This window comes from Pipistrellus hanaki (assembly GCF_964339955.1).
Source record: "Pipistrellus hanaki genome assembly, chromosome: 11".
In the NCBI taxonomy this organism is placed as follows: Eukaryota; Metazoa; Chordata; class Mammalia; order Chiroptera; family Vespertilionidae; genus Pipistrellus; species Pipistrellus hanaki.
In genome coordinates, this window is record NC_140513.1 from 17372593 (window position 1) to 17394054 (window position 21462).

General features: G+C 41.7%; 1 protein-coding gene across 1 annotated transcript in view; it reads left to right on the forward strand.

The window, feature by feature from the left end:
- Positions 1–21462, forward strand: part of CTNNAL1 (catenin alpha like 1) — a 51388-nt gene that overhangs the window by 21856 nt on the left and 8070 nt on the right. The window contains exons 5-14 of the mRNA XM_084899314.1: positions 208–297; positions 1358–1528; positions 4356–4556; positions 6870–6956; positions 9463–9621; positions 11696–11788; positions 14088–14238; positions 18881–18918; positions 21130–21180; positions 21281–21435. Coding sequence (XP_084755440.1) covers positions 208–297; positions 1358–1528; positions 4356–4556; positions 6870–6956; positions 9463–9621; positions 11696–11788; positions 14088–14238; positions 18881–18918; positions 21130–21180; positions 21281–21435 — 1196 coding nt within the window. The remainder of the gene's footprint in view (positions 1–207; positions 298–1357; positions 1529–4355; positions 4557–6869; positions 6957–9462; positions 9622–11695; positions 11789–14087; positions 14239–18880; positions 18919–21129; positions 21181–21280; positions 21436–21462) is intronic.

A 21462-nucleotide genomic window follows, 5' to 3' on the forward strand; every position in this document is an offset into this window, starting at 1 on the left:
AGCAGCTGTTTTATTCCCCTCTGTTCTGTGCATGTCGTCAGATGGAAGAGGGGACACTTTGTGAAACTTCATTCTAGTTTTTTTCACGTCACTTTTTTAACCATGCCACTTCACCGTTGAGTATTGTCACTCTTGAGTAAATAATTTTTCAAGAAACTGGATTGTCCCATATCCCTGGCATGCTCAGTGATTTCACTCTCTTTTTAGGATCTGAAAGATGAAAAGAAAAAGGCAAAAATGGCAGCAGCGAGGGCAGTTCTTGAAAAGTGTACGATGATGCTTCTCACAGCTTCAAAGGTAAGGACACTTTTTGTTTCACTGTACTGCAAATTAATTAGAGAACCTCATTAAGTACACCTAATTTACATATTGTACACTTTAAAGGTGATCACAATGACACATTGGAATATAGGCTCTCCTAGTTGAATCTCAGTTATTCTTTGGCAAGAATGCTCACTCTCTTCCCCGGTTCCAAACTGCAGTTAACCTCCGAGTCAGCTTTGCTTGAGCAGCTAAGCAGAAGGTGCTGGGTTAGGTGCTAGGAATGGAGGCCTGCCCCACGTGGCTACTGCCTGCAGGGTTTTGCCAGTCTCGTTGGGCAGCCAGCACACCTATCTCAAGCGCAAGCTAGGCAAGTTAGAATCTGTTAAGTGACTGGAGTGTCAAGTCAGCCCTTAGTTTGTTTATTCTGGAAATTCATATCTCTAATTCCTTATCCTGCTTTAAACACAATTGTCAATCAAGAGCTTGTAACTCCAAACTGCAGCTGGCCAGCAAATTGGTACAATTCAAGAATGAACTAGTCAACATCTCATTAGCAGTGTGTTTAGAATTGCCTTTTCTGCTCAGAAATATTTATTCTGCTGCGATCAGTAAAGCTACAAAAAACAGGTTTATCTGGAGCCTAGGTGGCAGCCTCTGTTAGTGTCTGGCCCTTGAGTAGTTGTGCATTTATATCATTTTTTTTGAAAAGGCAAACATATATCCACAGTCACATCTCACCTGTTCATTTTTCCTCATTGTTTTTCAGTTCTTACACACATAAGACTACATTTAAAAATATTTTTAAATCATGATAAAGATATAGATAGGGGTTTTTTTCCCCCCAAAATTTTAAGTAAACTGATTATTGAATTATAAAGATATAGTCTTGCACTCTGCCTTTTTCACTTAACCTTGCTATCGCTTTTTACTCATCCTGCTTCCGCTTTTAGTGAGGAGAAGCAGCTGGGGGAGCCAGGGACCCGGGAGATTTTGGTAAAGAACCATTTTTATTAGCATGACATGTTCTCCGTAAGATTTTGTGTGTTGGGATTTGGATCAGATCTTAAAATAAAAAGCTTCACTTGTTTTGAAGACATGTCTCAGGCATCCCAACTGTGAATCGGCCCATAAAAACAAAGAAGGGGTATTCGACCGAATGAAAGTGGCCCTGGATAAGGTCATTGAAATTGTGACCGACTGCAAGCCCAATGGAGAGACTGACGTTGCAGCCATCAGTATTTTTACCGGAATTAAAGAATTCAAGGTAAGTATGTATGGGGGGGGGGGGCAATGTTAAAATATGTACACAGATAATAATTTAATAAAAAAAAAAAAAAAAAAAAAAAAAGAATTCAAGGTAAGAATTAAGAGAATATATTTTGATTTTTTTTTTTCTTTCCATGGAATATATTTATTCCATTCTTTCTATAGAATATATTTATTTTTGTGTAATATTTTAGAATACATGCTTTATTCTATATTTAGAATATAGAATATATTTAGAATATATTTAGAATATTTTTTTTTCTTTCCATGGAATATATTTATTCCATTCTTTCTATGGAATATATTTATTTTTGTGTAATATTTTAGAATATAGGCTTCACAAAGGCAGATATTTCTCTCTTGAAAATGCCAGGAGGTACAAACGTAATAACCAGTAACACGTGGCTTAGTGTGGAATGTACAAAGAACACTGGTCTTGGGTTTTCCCAGCTACTCGGACCCTGGTTAGCTGTATGGTTTGCAGTAGCCTCCTATCATCTGTTTAGAAGTCTGTCCCTAACCAAGACTTTGGAGCAGAGCTACACCATCCACAGATACTGACAGACAGCAAATCATTTCTGCTGGGATTTCTCTCTTTCCTGGGATATAGGACTTATAATTGAGATGGTAGTAGTACCCTGTTTCCCCGAAAATAAGACAGTGTCTTATATTAATTTTTTCTCCCAAAGTTGCGTGAGGTATTATTTTCAGGGGATGTCTTATCTTTCCATGCGCTATGTCTTATTTTCGGAGGTTGTCTTATTTTCGGGGAAACACGGTAGTAATAGTATTTATGATAATTAAAATTTTAAATGAGCCTTAATACATGCTAACATTTGTGGAGCACTTACTGTGTGCCAGCTCTGTTCTGAGTTCTTTAAATGTATGTGTATGTCACAAGAACTATTGTTCTTATCCCCATAGGCCAGGGGTGGGGAACGTCTGGGCCCGTGGGCCATATTAGGCCCACAAAATCGTTTGGTCTGGCCAAGGCATTAGGAGCGAGTTCATTAAATATGTGACCAAACATAGCTGGCTGATTGTTAAGGTGATAATTTTGTATGGCCCACGAAATGATGTTATAAATACCCACATGGCCCTTGGCAGGAAGAAGGTTCCCCACCCTGACATAGACTGTTGGGGAAACTGAGAAACGGATTACGAAGTATACTTGTCAGCTAGGAAGCGCCAGAGTCAGGATCTGAAACTAGCAAGTCTGACTCCAGAATCCCATCATTTTAGGGCAGAACTTCTCCTCAGAAGTCAGAGAGATGGTATAGCTGTTCTTTGACTCAGAGCCACCTCTTAGTCAGGGGCCCTAGGAAATCAGCTAGCACAACCCCTTATTCAGCAGCTGGGAAAAGTAGGGCCCTCGGAAATGAACTGATTTGCCTCCAGGTGGCCACCTCTCTGATCCTCAGGGCTGTGACAGGACGGGGATGGCATGGTTTTCATCTTACTGCACTTGCACTTTTCAGCTTGATTGTTCTATGGTTTAGTTGTGTTTCCGCTTTGGTTCCTGGAGGAGGTGAGTGTAACTCCCACCTTTTCCACTGCCATCCTGGACCCTCCGCTTTGAGTTTTAATTGTGTGAAAGTCTAAATAGGAACATGGGATGAAAGGTCCTTTATTTTTAGGGGCTGTGCTCTTAATAAATATTACTTAATCTCTAACACCCTTTTTAGGTGAATATTATTATACCCGTATTTCTTATGTAATATTTAAAAAATTGATTTGAGAGAGAGAAGGAGATAGAGGAAGGAAGGGAGGGAGGGAAAGGGGGGGGGGAGAAACATTGATTTGTTGTTCCACTGATTTATTTATACATTCCTTGGTTGCTTCTTATATGTGCACTGACCAGGTGTCAAACTCACAACTTTGGCTTATTGGGATGGCACTCTAACTAACTGAGCTGCCTGGCCAGGGCCTATTATCACAGTCATTGCTGTGATATGTTTCATGAACTAGAGATGGCGTAGCGTATCTTAGAAAACCGACAGGGAGGAAGGCTGTCCAGGGACACTGTCACACAGTGAAGGGACTCGAAGCACCAGGTGGTGAAGTGCGCGTGGGGTGAGAGAGACTGTTAGAGAGGTATATAGAGGCAGGGCCCTGGGGATTTTGTGTTTTACCATAGAGGGTTGGACTGGATTTCATAGCTGGTGAGGAGCCAGGTAGAGAGGGGGGCAGTATCAGAAGCTTCACCCTTTTGGAAAGATGACCCAGGGCCCCCTGGCCCAGGGTACTGGGCAGGGAGGTGCTGTTGGGGGTCATAAGACAAAATGGTCGCGTTTTGCTGAGTTAATTAAGGAAAAATTGAATCCTTTCCCAGTCCTTCCCATACCCTCCACCCTCCACACCCTTCCCCTGGGCTCAGGACATTTTTCTTTTTTGGGTGTAGCCTTTTCTAGGACTTTGCCTCAGCGTTTTCTCAGAAGCAGATCCTTGACGTGGAGGCGGGTTCACGTTTTCTACCAGTTGCTACATGCCAATGCTCTTCCTGCCTTTGCTACATGCTAATGCTCTTCCTGCCTTTGCTACATGCTAATGCTCTTCCTGCCTTCGTCTTCACTGACCTCACAGGAATGTGTGTTAACAGCTATGGGAGCGAGGCTCTGCATGGCCTTGGGGGGGGGGGGGTGTGTCCTGAGCTCTGTGTCCTCCCGGGTTAGTGGAGAATGCAGTCATCACTGGAGGTTGCTCCCCACTGAGCCCCCAGATCAGGCAAGACATTGCTGTGCCTCCCTGGGCACTGCCAGAAGCCACGGCCCCTTTTGGTTAGGTGGGAACACTGACTCGTGGGTGTACGTTGTTTTTGTTCTCAGATGAATATAGAAGCTCTCCGGGAGAACCTTTATTTTCAGTCGAAGGAGAATCTCTCCGCGACGTTGGAAGCCATCCTGGAGCGCACGGAGGACTTCACCGATTCCGCCTACACCAGCCACGAGCACCGGGAGCGCATCCTGGACCTGTCGGCCCACGCACGGGCGGAGCTCCAGCAGCTCGCCTCCGTGTGGATGCACGCTGTAAGACCCGCTTCCACAGAAGTAACTCTTGTCTAGTGGCTCTCCCCTAAAGTTGTGAGAGATGGGGGCGCTAAGCACATCACCAGGGATGTGGATGTGGCCCAGAGGGAGGCAAGGGCGTCTCATCCGTCGTCTCCCTCCTGCTTGGTCAAAGCTCCCTTACCATCAGCGCAGCACTCAGAGCACCTGACACCCCCAGCCTGTGTCCCATCCTGGCCAGTCTGGACTCTGTGCCACAGTCACTGTCACAGTTCACCTGTTGTCTCTGCTCTTCCACCAAGCTCACCTCTGGAATATTCCTCCCCAAAATGCTTCTTCAGAGTGAGGAGCAGAGGAGTCCCCACCTTGAGGGTCTTGGGACTTGAGTCTTACCTGAGGCACTCAGATGTGCACAGCGCTTCCCTCTGAGGACAGCTGGTTTGCAGACACAATGATGTAGGGAGCTTATTGAGGTCCAGATGCAGTGAAGACGGTAGATTCAGCTGGCCGGTGGTAGATTGCTCACCCTCACACAGATTCCCAGTCTGTGGGCAGACTCTGAAAGAGCCTTCATAGGCTAGTGGTCTACTTAAACATGGGCAGCTCTCAGGGCAGGAGAGGGAAAGGCTGGCAGAGGTGGGACAGCACAGGGAGCAGGTGCCTTTCAGAGGGTGGGTTACAACATTGAGAGACAGAAGCCTGAGATGATACTGGACCTTTATTCTTAGACCTTGCTGCATCAAAACAGTATTCAATGTGGTTTTCAACATATAGCATGGAGAGAAGAAATCTGGGACATACAGCATGGAGAGAACAAATCTGGGCATCTTAAAGGAAAGCTTTGGCAGTAAAGATGAAGAGGAAGGGTGAATGTGCTGGGATTGTCCTGAACAGAGCAGAGCCTACTTCCTTTAATACATTCATTTATGAATGAAGATTTCTCTCCTATTTTTTGGGCATCACAGCATGGCAAATGCTCACACTAGCAGGAAAACTTGACCTAGGGTAGAGTAGTGTCAGGAATGAAAGCAGCATTTTCTGTCTAGTTTGAATGATCTGTGGGCTATCTAATCTGAAGTATAGATTGCTTTGTGTTAAATGTGTAAGCCCAACATTCAGGGAAAAACGTTTCTGTGAGGAAATGCTGTCTGCGTTGGGAATCTTATTCTATTAGTACTTAGATTTGCAAGTAGCACCGTTCAGATATTTTACAAGCACTGGCATCTCCAGTTCTGCATTCCAGATGTATTGTTCACGCATTCATCTACTTCAGTTGTTACCATGTGCTTTTTATATGCCATCTAAAGATGAAGAAGATAAAATATTTGCCTGCAAGAGTTTTGCAATGGAGAAGAATGTGGGGTGGGGTGAGGCAAGTACAGAGAGATGTAAGCATCCAAAGAGGCAGACAGACCATGTGTGAGTTGAGAGGATTGAAGGGGGATGGATTTTTAAATATATATATTTTATTGATTTTTTTACAGAGAGGAAGAGAGAGGGATAGAGAGTTAGAAACATCGATGAGAGAGAACCATCGATAAGCTGCCTCCTGCACACTCCCACTGGGGATGTGCCCACAACCAAGGTACATGCCCTTGACTGGGATCGAATCCCGGACCCCCCAGTCTGCAGGCCTATCCACTGAGCCAAACTGGTTTCGGTGGGGGCGTGATGGGGGGATGAATTTTTATTCAGGGAGAAAAATGAAGATGGCTTGTTGAGGATATTGACATTTCACTTGGATTTATTCATTCAAAGACCTGAACACTTCCTTCCTTCCATTTGCTGTGCCAGGGATTGTGGATTCAGTGGTGAGCAAATTAAATATGATTGCAGCCTTCATGGAGCTTACCAATGCCTTGTGGGGAAGACAGACATTAAACAAACGAATAAAAAAGAATGGCATACCGGGATGACGACTTAGACTGAGAGTTAGCATGGATAAGAAGGGGGTCTCATTAGGTAGTGTGATCTGAGAAGGTGTAAGGACTTGAAAAGGATTCGTGTTTTAATTTTTAACTAGGTCAAGAATGATGATGGGCATCCTAGTCACAGATATCAATAAAATAGCTGAGTCTTAGACATGATGAATTTATTGAAGAAAATTAGAGTTTAGAAATTAACCCATGTATAGTTAGAGTGGGAAAATATAACTAAATACTTAAAATTCTATTTTCTATTCTAACCATAAGCAGGTGAATTTTTAAAATCTACTTTTCTTATAATGCACAGAATGATATTAAAAATTTATTATAATTTATAGTTCAAGTAAAATTGGAGTCATCAGATGAAAAAGATGAGGTAACCCTATGTATATACTTTTTAAATTGTTAGCAAAGCAAGAGAACAAAAAGCATCGCTGAAGAGCTGGAACTCAGTATATTGAAAATCAGTCATGGCCTCAATGAACTTAAGAAAGAAGTAAGTATAGTTTGAAATCTAGCCTCTTTTCACTCTTTGGAAATTTTCATGTTGTGTATGGTATGTAGAAAATGCATTAGTATGTCGCTGTGCACAGAAAATAATTTCTTAAAGTTTTTCTTTGACTTCGTTATTTTGAAGCCACCATTTTATTGGTGCCATCGTCTTAAAGCTTGTACACGAATGCTCATAGTAGCTCTACTTATAATGGCCCCAAACTGGAACAACCTAAAATTTCATCATTGGGAATTGATGAAACGGATTTTGGTGTGATTACACGAAATATTGTTGAGCAATAAAAATTATATACATGGTGACCGGTTTCACATCTTACTTGGTACCGACCTCTATTGAAATCTTCATTTTCACATCCTATTAGACCTAGAAGGATACCATTTTCTATGGTTTAAACAAACCCTAACCACCACCACCACCCCCCCCCATTCAATTTCAACCGAACTATTGTTAGAAAGATGACTATCTGAAGAGCACAAAATCCCGGAGGCGGAGTGGCTTTCCTCAAGCTTCATTTTCCTTACCTCTGAAATGGGTATAACAACAACAACAACCTGGGATCTTGTAAGAATTACAGGCAATAATGTTAAAAAGCTGTTGTCAGTACATTGCATGGACTACGAATTGATTTTATTCCCCCTTCCTCCCTTAGGGTTGGTCATAAATTGTAAAATTTGTGTGGCCTTGGACAAGCGACTCCACCTTTTCATAGTCTGTAAAATAAGGGCTGGCATTAACTATTCTCTGAGGCCTTGGTGGCTAAACAAACTCTTTTAGAATTCTCATGTGGTATTTTGTTTCCGAAAAAAGGGGGGCGTTTTAATGTCTTTGTTTCAGACTAATTATTCTCACTTGATTGCGTGAATGTGGACTGCCTATTGTTAATTTAATAGCAAGTCCTGTAATCTGAGTTGACATTGGATTACTTCCAGGGGGGGAAAATCACTTCATTCAAATGGGCTCCACTCAAGGTCAGATTTTTTTTTTTTCTGGGGACAGTGTTATGAAAAGTGATCTCTTTCTGGAGAACCCCAAAATAACCTGTCACATTATTTTTATGTTTATAATTTTATTGATTTCAGAGAGGAAGGGAGAGGGAGAGAGAGATAGAAACATCAATGATGAGAGGTAGTCGTTGATTGGCTGCCTCCTGCATGCATGCCCTCTACCTGGGATCAAGCCCACAACCTGGGAATGTGCCCTTGACTGAACCCGGGACCCTGCAGTCCATAGGCCGATGCTCTATCCACTGAGCAAAACCAGCTAGGGCCTATCACATTTCTTTTTTTATGGTCAGTATAAGAAGACTTTGTAGTTAATAGTACCCAAAGAGATCCATGTGAGAGGGCCATGCTTAAAATGCACTCCAAAGTCAAAAACAACCTTGGCGGTTTTATTACCCTTTTATGTATCACATCTCCTGCGACCCAGGTGTTAAGAATAAAGTTCTGGGTAACAACTATAGATAGACTGTAGCCCCACTGAGGGGAGGGTGGTGTCCTATTTGTCATGTGGGCCCAGGCTCTAACCCAGTGCCTGCCGTGATGCAGGTGTTCAATCACATTGTGGTGACTACCTTATTGACTAAATCCCACATTGATCCTTTTTCAAAAGTCTGATAAACTGGCTCAATGGATGAGTGCAACCTATGAACCAGGAGGTCACAGTTCCATTCCTGTCAGGGCACATGCCTGAGGGCATGCAGGAGGCAGCCAATAAATGATCCTCTCATCACTGATATTTCTCTCTCTCTCTCTCTCTCTCTCTCTCTCTCTCTCTCTCTCTCTCTCTCTCCCTCCCTCCCTTCCTCCTTCCCTCCCTCCCTCCCCCCTGCTTCCTCCCTAAAGTCAATAAATTTATATATATATATTTTATTGATTTTTTTACAGAGAGGAAGGGAGAGGGATAGAGTTAGAAACATCGATGAGAGAGAAACATCAATCAGCTGCCTCCTGCACATCCCCCTCTTGGGATGTGCCCGCAACCAAGGTACTACATGCCCTTGACCAGAAGCGAACCTGGGACCTTACAGTCCACAGGCCGACGTTCTATCCACTGAGCCAAACTGGTTAGGGCAATAAAAATATTTAAATACACTCACTCGTGATCACAAACTACCATTGATTTCTTTTTGTAATACTTTGGATACCATGTGGTAATACTGCTCTATTCCCCACTAACTTGAAGAGTAGCAGAAGCATTTTTGTTTAAGGTGAGAGAGGAGCTATGTGGGAAAGAGCTGATTGATAATAGAATGAACAAGGGATCGAGTTCATTTTTCTGCAAACAGCATAATTCCCACACGGGGGCCTCTCAGATGTTCTATCACCAGCCCAGGTCTACACAACTGCTACCGTCACCACGGGGAACTGTCCACTCCCACTGGGACTGAGTTGAGGTCTTTGGTTTTGAAAGTGATTCTGAGGCGCTTGCCCACGAAGTCTTATGGTTTGTTGTTTGTCTCATCCCCCTTAACCCCCCACCTCTGCAGCTTCACAGCACAGCAACGCAGCTGGCAGCGGATCTGTTAAAATACCATGCCGACCACGTGGTTCTGAAAGCGTTAAAACTTACCGGAGTGGAAGGCAATTTAGAAGGGTTGGCTGAGTATGCCTGTAAATTCTCAGAACAGAAAGAGCAGCTTGTCGAGGTGAGTGATCGGTTTACTCGTTCCAGAAATGGTGGCTTAACGGTCGCTGTAGATCACCAGGGAATGTTAACGCAATGCAGCTTTGGGGCAACTTTTGTGAGCATTTTCTCTCTCGTTTGGAATTCTAAAGGTATTATGTTTATCTGTGCCAATCTTTCAGCGGTCTGGCTTCTAAAACAAAACAACCCAAATTACCTGAACCCACAAAAGCACTTCTTAGTAATCTTTTCCTTATTCTCCCGGGATCTCAGTCTCTGAGTAGCGCTATGGAGGCAGAAGCACTGTCTGACCTTGTTTCTGTTTGAGCCCGTGGGTCTCAGCAGGAAAAGAATGGCACACTCAAGTTCGGATCCTCTAAAGATGGTTTAATAAAGGAGCTGTTTACAGTGGCATACACGGTGGGTGGGGGGTGGGGACCATGGAAGTGCAGTAACTGGGGTGAGAGCAGAGCTGGTGTCACCCTCATGCCCACCCTGATGGGGGTAGGGTGTGGGGGTGAGTGGTTATTAGAGACTGGAAGGGCCTGGAGTCTTCCAGAGAGACACCTTGAGAGGTGGTTCTAGGACTAGACATAGAGACAGTCCAAGGTGACCCTACAGGGAAAGGACATGGGGCTAAAGGCCCTTACTCTCCTCATGCCTGCTGGTCTATTGCTGGGGGTTCCCACCGGCCAAACATAGCTGCAGACCACGCAGGTCAGTGTCCCAGGACAAAAGCAGATTTGAGAGAGAAGGAAGGTAAATATGGAGGGACAAGGAGAAGCCATCCAGTACAAAATGCCTTCTCTGAACCTCTCCTGTTCTTCCCAAATCTCTGTTACGTGTTACTGGTGCTTACCTGCCACCTTTGTTATCATTCCAATTATTAATTGATATTCTAAGCCTTCCACCTATTAAGAATGTCTGACATCTGATCTGCTAGTAAAAAAAATACATACTCAACCCATGTATATCTTGTATATAAAAGGTAGGACTTAGCCCACATGCATATAAATGCACAAATATGAGCCATCTAGCTGGCTTTAGATTTTCTAATATACCCTGCTCATCATATCTCAAAGACTTAGGGCTGAAGAAACCTTTAGATCAACTGGACTAGCTTCCTCTCCTTCATTTGATTATATCTTAAAACTGCTAAGGAGCATTATTTTTTTGTGTGTGTCAATCCTTACCCGAGGATATTTTTCCCCTTGATTTTTTAGAGAGAGTGGGAGGGAAGGAGGGAGGGAGAAACATCAATGAGAGAGAGACACTGATTGGTTGCCTCCTGCATGCACCCTGACCTGAGCTAGGGATCAAACCTGCAACCCAGGTACATGCCCTTGACTGGAAATAGGATCTGAGACTCTCTGGTCCGAGGGCTGGTGCTCTAACCACTGAGCAACCGGCCAGGGCAGGAGCATTCTTAAAATGAGTGTAGAGTCATCTCCTTTTAAAATAGTTTTGATGCTGTTTTGTCTATAAGCCGAATATTACGATTGTAAGCAAACTTGGTAATTATAAGGTTCCTGCAGCAAATCTTTTTAAAAGATGAAAACATACTTTTTTTCTAAATTTCTGCTTCAAGCCTCAAGGCTTTCAATAATTTTTGCTGATATTAATGGTGGGCTCTCCACTCATTACATCGGTCTTGCCTAATCCAGTGTTATCTCCAATGAAAAGTACGTTAGTTAATTTCCCATGAAGGAAAGTGGTTTTTGTTGATAGGAAGAATACTTAGCTTTTAGTAATTGATGTAGTTTAGCCTAGAGACCTTGGGCAAGTCACTTCTCTGAGCTGGGTGTCTTCATACATAAAATGCGTGGGCGCTGCAAGATCCTTTCCAAGGTTGCTCCTGGTCCGAGAAGTCTGTGAACACCTTGCCATGATCAGACAGGACACAAAAACAAATGTCTGTACCCTTACTTGTTCCTCGAGACTCTGTTAGTAACCAATGTAGTTATGATAACTTCTCCTTGATGTAAAGACTTGTGTGTGTGGGTTTTCGTGTTTTATTGTCGTTATAAATTATAAAACGAGTCTGCCTTGTGAAGAACGCGAACGTGGAAGTTGAATGCAGAAATGCTCTCTTGCAGACCTGCCGGTTGTTGCGCCACGTATCTGGGACAGAGCCTCTCGAAATAACCTGTGTCCATGCAGAAGAGACATTTCAGGTGACTGGCCAGCAGGTACGCCCAGCAGCAGATTGCTCCTTCTGTAGTGAGTTTTGTCTGAGTGTCATAACAGATCGTGTGCAAGGAGGAGAAAGTGGTTCTGCTTAACTACAGGCCAAATCTACCGAGAGAAATGCAGACTCTGGAATTTTCCTAGGTACAGCGCCGGAACATAGCTGGCATTCCTCTGGGTTATCTGGTCATCTGCCAACCCGGAGATTGGCTCATTCAAGGGAAGCCTAGTTTATATCTCCTTTAACGAAGCTGTTGACATTGTGGGTTGTTGTAACATGTTTGAAAAGTAAGCTATCGCTATGGAACAAGCCATAAAAATATTCACATTTTGACCCCGTTATTCTTAAGGACAGAGGAGATAAACAACTACAACAAAAAACAAGCAAACCGCCCTCCCTGGTTTGGCTCAGTGGATAGAGCATCGGCCTGCAGACTGAAGGGTCCCAGGTTCAATTCCAGTCTCTCCTTCCCTCTCACTCTCTATAAAAAAATCAATGGGGAAAATATCCTCGGGTAAGGATTGACCAAAAAAAAAAAAAAAGAAGAAGAAGAAGAAAAAAAGAGCATGTGACCCTCCTGCCTGTGTGCAACCAGCTGGTCGCAGTTCTGTTTCTGTTTCTACTGCAGCAATGATTAGGAAAAGCCGGATTTTCTTCCCCACGATGATGATAGAGCCTGTTGTCAACTTCTAAACTTGAGAAGTTTTTTCTGTGCCCATCACCTTGGCTTTTACCTAGTCTTTGCCATCTGCCTCTCAAAGGGATTTTTAGGAAATCTGTCTATTTAGGAAATAGAGCATGCCTCTTGGATACTTTATATTTATTTCTGGAGCTCTCTGCTTTAGCAATGCCATTTTCATATTTCCTTTAAAGTGCTAGGCACAGTGAGCAGGTTACACGCTGTTCCGTGGCTCCAGTGAGGAGGGCAGCAGTGATAAAACCTGGCTGGCCAGCCCAGAGTTCTGCCTTCCCTGCAGATGGGGACCGTGTTCTGCTCATAAGGTTGCCACCAGCTTGTCAGCCCTGTGCCCATGCAGCCGTGCCCCCCAGGAGAAGCATTCTAGTTCTAGTTTCCTTGAACCTAGCATAACTTTGACATGCCAGTCTCTGAGAGCTCTCCAGTGACTTTCTTCCTTGCTCATACAGTCCAGTCCTTACTGTGGAGGTGTAACCATCGCATGGCCATTGTCGACCTTCCTTTTTTTTTTAAATTTCATTTTTAAAAATTTCTATTGATTTCAGAGAGGAAGGGAGAAGGAGAGAGAGAGAGAACATCAATGAGGAAAGAGAATCATCCTTTGGCTGCCTCCTGCACGCCCCCTTCTGGGGATCCATCCTGCTACTCAGGCATGTGCCCTTGAACAGAATTGAACTAGCAACCTCTCAGTGTGTGGGAGGACACTCAACCAACTGAGCCATACCAGCGAGGGCTGCTTGTCTGTGTTTGAGGATTAATATCAATGTAGTATGTCAAACACCTAACATGGTATCTCAAGAATATATCTACAATGTACTCATAGTTGTGTGCATATGTTACTACTACTACCTCTACCACGTATAATATCAATACCGCCGCCACCACCACTGCTATCTAGCTACACTACTACTCCACTACTATTGATACCGACACTACTGTTCCACCACTGCTATTGCCAGCACCACCAATGCTACTACTACTACCACTACTACTACTACTACTACTACTACTCTGAAGGTCCCCACCAGACTGGCAACCAGGGGAGCAATGGGCAGTGGCAGCTCGTCCCAGGATACCCCCCTAAATTTGCCCCCAAATTCTTTTTTTCTTTGACTCCACAGTGAGCTGACAGCAGTCCATTGTGGATTGAGATTGGCTCATTCAAGAGAAGCCAATTATGGTTTCTTTTCACTTCTTTCCCATAACCTTTCTAGAGAGCCAAAGCAGCCCATCCCATTCTCTCTCCTGTGGCTTCTTCTATCCTAGACCCTTCCTGGTTTCACTGTCCCCACTTTAATAAATGTACTCTCGAAATAAAAAACAAAACACACCCCCCCACACACACACACACAAAATATAGTTAGTCCCGAAATCAAGGTTTGTACAGAATAACACATACTGTTTGTCTGTAGATAGGGTTATAAGAAACAGTAAGTTTTGTCCTACCATGTATCTCCACATTGGCCAACAGGCTTATCAGTGGAAATTACTTCATAGTTGTATATTGAGTTGATTTGGACAGTACACACTTAAGTTTGGTCTTGCATTGATTCTAAGTGCTAAGATTTTGAAAATCACACTTGTTTATATTGTATTTCTTCAGATAATTTCTGCTGCTGAAACATTGACATTGCATCCAACTAGTAAAATTGCTAAAGAAAACCTAGATGTATTTTGTGAAGCATGGGAATCCCAAATTAGTGACATGTCAACGTTGCTAAGAGAAATCAATGATGTGTTTGAAGGGAAACGAGGTGAGAGACTGTCCACATATTGAAATATATTTATTTTATTGTAACGCTATTAGTTTTTCAATTTCACACTTCAGATGCAAAATGAATTATCTTGTCATATCCTGAGTTACTTTTATAGTAAGATGTCTTCCACAAAAAATCATGAAAATAATATTTGTCCTTTATTTAGCATCGAAGCAGTAAAGTTTGTTGTACAACAGCGTAGTAGATTTCTTTGAGTTAATATTAGCATTCTAGTTTTCCTCTTGACATTAAGCCATTTTATGTTTCTTCTAAACTGTTTTTTAGTTTTAGTACAAATATCTTCTGCAACTCAGTGATTATCTGATTTATTTCTACTAATTTCATAATGAAATGAATGTAGTTGTTTGATTTTTGAATTGCTTTCCTTCCACTTGGATGGAATCGTTTTCCTTGATGACCACCTGACCTGGGAATATTTCCTATGGTGGGTAAGTTCATTATTTCTACAACATGTAGAATCACACCGTACAATGTGCAGGAGGGCATCATTTTTACTTTCTATTTTAACATCAACTGGGATTTTTGTTTATTTCCCATTGTGCTGTGTGTCCTGTTATTTGTTTGCATTTTTATATAATTTTCCCTTCAAATGGCTTTTGTTAGTATCAAGCATGCTTAGTTTTTAAAATAAAATGCATTTAAAGTCACAATAATATCAAATTAGATATTTTTTTACTGATTAAGGACATTCAAACATATTTTTGAAAATATTTACTTAGAATAATTGCTGATATGCTTAAAAAAATCGGAATGGTATAGACTTTATAGATATATCATAATTTATAAAATATAATAAAAGTTTACCATGCTTGTACATCTAAAGATTTCTGTGAGGGCTAGTCTGAATGGCATATCATTTTGATGCTTGGGTAAAGTATTTATGGTTACATGGGTTTTTATGTGAGGCAAGCTTCATGCATTAAAAGGTAAAGTGAGGTAACTGAGCCGCATTTACAGGAGAATGATCTCTTAGCCCTCGGACTTGGCTAGGAAAGGAAGAGAAGTGGCTCCCAGCCTTTCTTAGCACTTGCACCCACAGCGGATAGGCCAGACTTGACACAGGAAAAGTCACAGACTTATTTTAGACTACATGGTCACTGTGGTTTCTTTGACTTTCAAGCTGGATATTATGTAATAGACCTCTTCTTTAGGTTTGGGTAACCTATCCTAAAAAATTCAGGAATTCCCTGGCTGGTGTAGCTCAGTTGGTTGAACATTGTCCCATGCACCAGAGAGGTGGCTGCTTCAATTCCGGGTTAGGGCACATGCCGGGTTGCGGGCCCGATCCCTAGTAGGGGGTATGTAGGAGGCAGTGATCGATGTTTCTCTCTCTCTCTCTCTCTCTCATCGATGTTTTTCTCTCTCTCTCTCTCTTTCCCTTGCTCTCTGTCTAATATCAATAAAAACCTATTTTTGAAAAAAAATTTCAGGATTACTTTAACCTCCTTAGGGCGAAACAGAAATTCCTTTTTAGGAGGAAAAAACTCTGCTGCTTTCTATCCATGGAACACCCACTATTTAACTGGTAAAGATATCAGACGACATCTTTATGTGGGGTTCACTGAGATAGAGTTAATTTCCTACAGTGCCTTTCTTTATCCTTGCTTTTTATCATGAAGCTCTTAAGAAAAGCTTTACCCCACGAAATCCAACTCTGAGTTTGCCGTTATTGATTGGGCTGAGTCCTTGTCATGGGGCTGCTCTGCCTGCTCTGTGGTTACGACAGACCTGCCTGTTCACCTTGTACCTGCCCACTGCTTGCCACCCAGCGCTGAGGGTATTCTTCTGATCCCACTTCTCTCTGCCGCTGTAATAACTCATGTTACAACTGTCATAGCCACCAGAGCTCTGCCCTGCACATGTTGACTCTCACAATTGGGAAAATTATCAGATATATTTGCAACTATCATGGAACCAACCAATTAAGTGGCAAACAACATGCTAAGCGATGAGAAAGTGTTCTCATACTTGAGTCATTCTGAGAGTTCAGTCATTGTTCTCTTTACTCAAGACACTCACATTTCACAGTTGGGCCTCATGGGATTGTTTTAAGAACTCAAAAATCAGCCCGACCAGTGTGGCTCAGTGGTTGAGTGTTGATCTATGAACCAGGAGGTCATAATTTGATTCCTGGTCAGGACACATGCCCAGGTTGTGGGCTCGATATCTAGTGTGGGGCATGCAGGAGGCAGCCGATCAATGATTCTCTCTCATCGTTTCTATTTTCCTCTCTGAAATAAATAAAAGGGTATTTTAAAAAAAGAATTAAAAAAATCAATATTTGTCTTCTGGTCTTTTATCTTAAAAAAAAATAAAATATATATATATAGATATATATAAAATTGATTTTTTTACAGAGAGGAAAGGAGAGGGATAGAGAGTTAGAAACATCGACCAGCTGCCTCCTGCACCCTCCCTTCCCCCCACTGGGGATGTGCCTGCAACCAAGGTACATGCCCTTGATCGGAATCGAACCTGGGACCCTTGAGTCCACAGGCTGATGCTCTACGAGCCAAACCAGTTAGAGCTGATCTTTTTGTCTTTTCACCAAACTTCCGTAGCCTTCATATTAGAAGGGACCAGATAAAGACTTGACTTTCCCTTAGTGATGAATATGTAGCAGCATTTAGAACTTGAGATTATTTTAGACAGATGTCAGGAAGAAGCCTTCTCCTGGCTTGCAGACTCTATCCCCGCTTTAAGGAAGCTGCATTTCCTTGGTTCTGTTGGACCCATGTTAGAGTTCACATGACTAAGCTCAGTTTTTAAGGATGTGTGGTAGCCCTGTCTCATAGCCCTGCGTGTAAGTCATCACCTGGCAGGTTGGATGCATAGGGTGCTGGTCAGTGACATGGGGAGTGCAGGAAGAGGAACATGCTTGTGGATAAATACAAGCTTATTTGGGGAACACATGAGTCTGGAACATGGAAGTGATCCATCCAGACAAGAGTTGATGGTGCGAGGGTAATAGACATGGAAATAAGAGGACTGATAACAGGAGAGTTTTACAAATAATATTGATAGGATTTGGTGATTGAATGTGAAAGTAAAGAAGGGTTTGAAGTTGACGATTGGGTTTGGATTTCAATCTGTCAATCCCACTCCCGAGGTTAGCCAATCATCTGACTGTCCAGTGGTTAGGGATTCGTTTTAAGTGGCTCTGGGGACATGGTTTCTTTTCTGATCAAGTATGTCGTAGAGAGCCCCTGTTGAGCCCAGAAAAGCTAACTAGCCTTCTCGTAGGGAGTAACGTAGCACATCTTCAGTGAAATGAAATGATGAGGCTTACATGTCCCTGGGGAATTTGTTTTATTTTGTAGAGATGCAGAAAAGCTCTGAATATTAAAAACGGGAACAGCACTTCTCATTTAGGTTTTCAAAAGAAATCATTTTGTTACTCTCGTAAGATAAGAGGGCCTTTGGGACTTAATGGTGAGCTTAATTGATCTTGAAGTATAAACTCAGAAATAAAGAGGGCACAATTATGGTTTTGATTTAGGCTGTATTAAACAAAGGATTTAGTGCTTTGAAAATAATTCTGTAAAACAAATATCTGTACCAAGTATGTGCTCCCTAAATATTTGTTTTTCCAATTATTCCTAATGTTTAGAACATGTTTCATCAGAGATAGCCTCCTTAAATTGATATAATAGCTAAGCATAATTGAGTCAATATATTCTTGCTCTGCTTCAAATTAATGGCAATAATTAGACTTGTGTGGAAAAAATTATAAAATGATTCAGATTCATCTTTTTTATTTTATTTTATCAACTTACTTGGCAAGAATGATCAGTTTTGCAATGATCGTCAAGCCTTCTGGGTCTCACTGAGGGCAGGAATGTGGAGCAGAGCCAAGCACAGTAGCTGAAGGAGGGCCTCAGGGAGTGGAACTGCTGGTACTAGGGACTGTGAGTGGGAACGTAGCAGACCCGACTATATAAAGGCTCTCTTACGGGTTTATTTATCCCTACCTTCTGGTTTCTTTAATTCTTTTGTATCTTAGAGAAATAAGAAACACTGAAACAGTTGGCTATTTTTTCCCTTTTGGAGAGTAAGTGTGAACATTTCAGGATCATGGGCACTGCAGGGGGTCACAAGGGTAGATAACATAGGATTGCTCCCCTAAGCTAATTATCCATAAGTATGATTATGCCCTCTTCTCATGCTTATTAAGATCATTTTTAAAGAGGTATTATGGCCGAAACCGGTTTGGCTCAGTGGATTGAGCGTCGGTCTGCAAACTGAAAGGTCCCAGGTTCGATTCCGGTCAAGGGCATGTACCTTGGTTGCGGGTACATCCCCAGTAGGAGGTGTGCAGGAGGCAGCTGATCAATGTTTCTCTCTCATCGATGTTTCTAACTCTCTATCCTCTCTCTTCCACTCTATCCCTCTCTCTTTCTCTCTATAAAAAAATCAATAAAATATATTTAAAAAAAAAAGATGCACTGCTGACAGTCTCTGTGTTCACCATCAAATTACACTTTTATTTCTCAATCATATGTGATTAATAGCCAACATTTTAAAACAAATTGGCTGACATTCCTGTTTATTTAATAATGTTTTTAAATTAGATGTGAATAATAGAAAATTTGTTTTAAGTTCTATATGTTGTTTGTAGGAGAGAAGTATGGCTACCTTTCACTTCCCAAGCCCCTGGTAAGTAGTTTTGTACATTTCAGAATGTTTTTTATTCAGAATTCAGTTATGCTCTTGCTGCCTATTGCAACTCAGCCCCCAATAACTGACATTAAAAATTGGATATTAAATGTTGATTGCTCATAGTTGTTATTCTGAGTAAAGTCTAGTTTCAGTTCATATTTTGATTATTTGTGTTGGGTTTGGAGGTTGAGGGAATAGGTAGCAGATTGCATGATTAATAAGAAGCCATAATCTGAAGTCAGAGGTCTTTTTGTTCTTCAATCTCTTATCTAATTCACATTGTCATGTTGTAATCATTTTCTATAGACGAGGGACTTTCTTAATGTTTCCTACCTTGATGACATTATGCCATGCTATTTCTATTTAGAGACTTGAAATGTACAGCTTTATATAACTGAAGCTGATGTACCTTACTGCATTCCAAAGTAGTGTCCACTAGATGGCAAGCTCTGTTGCATGAGTAAGATGGTTTCTGTACCTTTTCAGGCAATTCCCTTCCTGTATCTTCATAAAATACTTTAACAATAATTTGCAAAAGTAAACCTAAAAACAATGAAAACAGAAATCAATTTCAAAGAAAACATGGTACATAAAATTGTAAATAAAATAAAACCTAAAAACCTGTAGGTATTTTCTAAATGCTTTCTTAATTGCTTTGTAGTCTACTAGGTTAAGAAAGAAGATACAGATGATGCAATTTTACAAGGAGGAGCCAAAGAGATCATTGATCATCTCCATTTATTTTCTAATGAACATAAGAGGCAGCGTGTGTGTGTGTGTGTGTGTGTGTGTGTGTGTAACCTTATAGTTTCCCTGTACTTAGTTTCTGTCCTTTAACTTCTCCCAATTCTTCTAATGCAAGGAGCATTAGAAAACCTCAAAAGGGCTATATTAAATGAGCAAATATAAACTATGGAGTAGAAAAAAAGGAAAAGTTGGGGATGTTTAGCTCTACAGTAAAACTGGTGACACAGTAGCTGGCTAGAAGTAATAAGTCATGGTAATAATGAGGGCAACAAAAACAGAGAGGTACACCTATACCTCAGAAGTGTTGGTGATGATCTGTTTCTTAAGTGGGAACGTGAGTGTTTTGCTTTATTATAATTTATATTTTGTGTTCTCAGTGAGAGAGAGAGAGAAAGAGATTGTGATTGTGTGTCTATATATATAAAAGGCTGAATTCAAAGTATCCCATTGGGAGGTCAATCAGGAGACTGGGAGTTCAATCGCTTGCTATAAAGTGCCCTGAACACCAGAGGGCAGTGCAGAACGAAAGGAGGCCCTGGTCAGCAGCCAGAAGGCCTAGATCAGGGCCACCAGGTCTAGGGACCCTACCTGTGCATGAATTTTGTGCACTGGGCCTCTAGTTGTTTAAATAACTGTTTCCTTTAAAAAAAGTTTCCTTGCATTTTCTGGACCCAGCTGTTCTGGAACTCCTGTCCCAACCATGGGAGCTCCCAACAGATCTCAGCTTGAGAGGGATGTCCAACCTGGTCTGCCATCACTGAGGACTTCTGAACATATTTTTCAAAGGACCATTGCTATGAGTAGTGTTTTCTATCCGTCTAGTCAATAGGCACCTGCGGGTAAGCCTGGTAACCTAACTGGTGGACAGTGTTTTCTGCTTTCCCAGGGGAAATAGATTCTGAGTTCCAATAGCTCACATAGAAACAGATTTGCTGTTTCAAATATAGGGGCATGTCCAACATGTTGGTTCAAATATTAAACCTAAATTCTGTATATAATCTTCCATACAAGCTGGGTGAAGAATTGGGAATCAGAATGTCAGAGAAATGAGGTGCTGAAATTTAGCCCTCAAAGGCACATCAGGTACAGGCGTTGAATTCCAATCATAACGCTAGGGGCAGATGGACCTCTACAGAGGGTAGCTAATTTTATTACATCATTTCAGAAGAATAATTATAATAACGACTCTGGGAAAATGCCCAAGTCCTTTGGTCCTTCTGCTCCATTTCCCTCACCCCAGACTTCTAACTACCTACCTGTTCCAAGCTGAGCTCACATAGTGGCAGAGTACCTGCAGTCAGTTCTTTGTTTTAACTTAAACAACTTAATATACTTTAAGAAGTGTGTGCTGAAAATGTTTAGGTTACAACTTTATTACAGGTGTCTTATTATGCTTTCTAGTACTATTGTATTTCCTCACAGTGACCTTAATCTTTTATCTTGATCTTTTTAATGTCACAGAAGAATAATGGAAATCTGAAATCATTAAAGCCAGAGAAGTCTGACTCTGAGGTGAGACCTTTTTCTTTTTCATAATCTTACTTCTAATCTCCCTCTTACATCGGTAATAACAAAATTATTGTGAATAAAATATCTTCTCCATATTTTATAGGAGAAAGCCAAGATTGCAAAGCTTGGACTTAAGCTGGGTTTGCTCACCTCCGATGCCAACTGCGAGATTGAGAAGTGGGAGAATCAGGAAAATGAGATTGTTCGATATGGGCGGAACATGTCCAAGATGGCCTATTCTGTATATTTATTTACTAGGTAAATATATTTTGATCTTTTAAAATC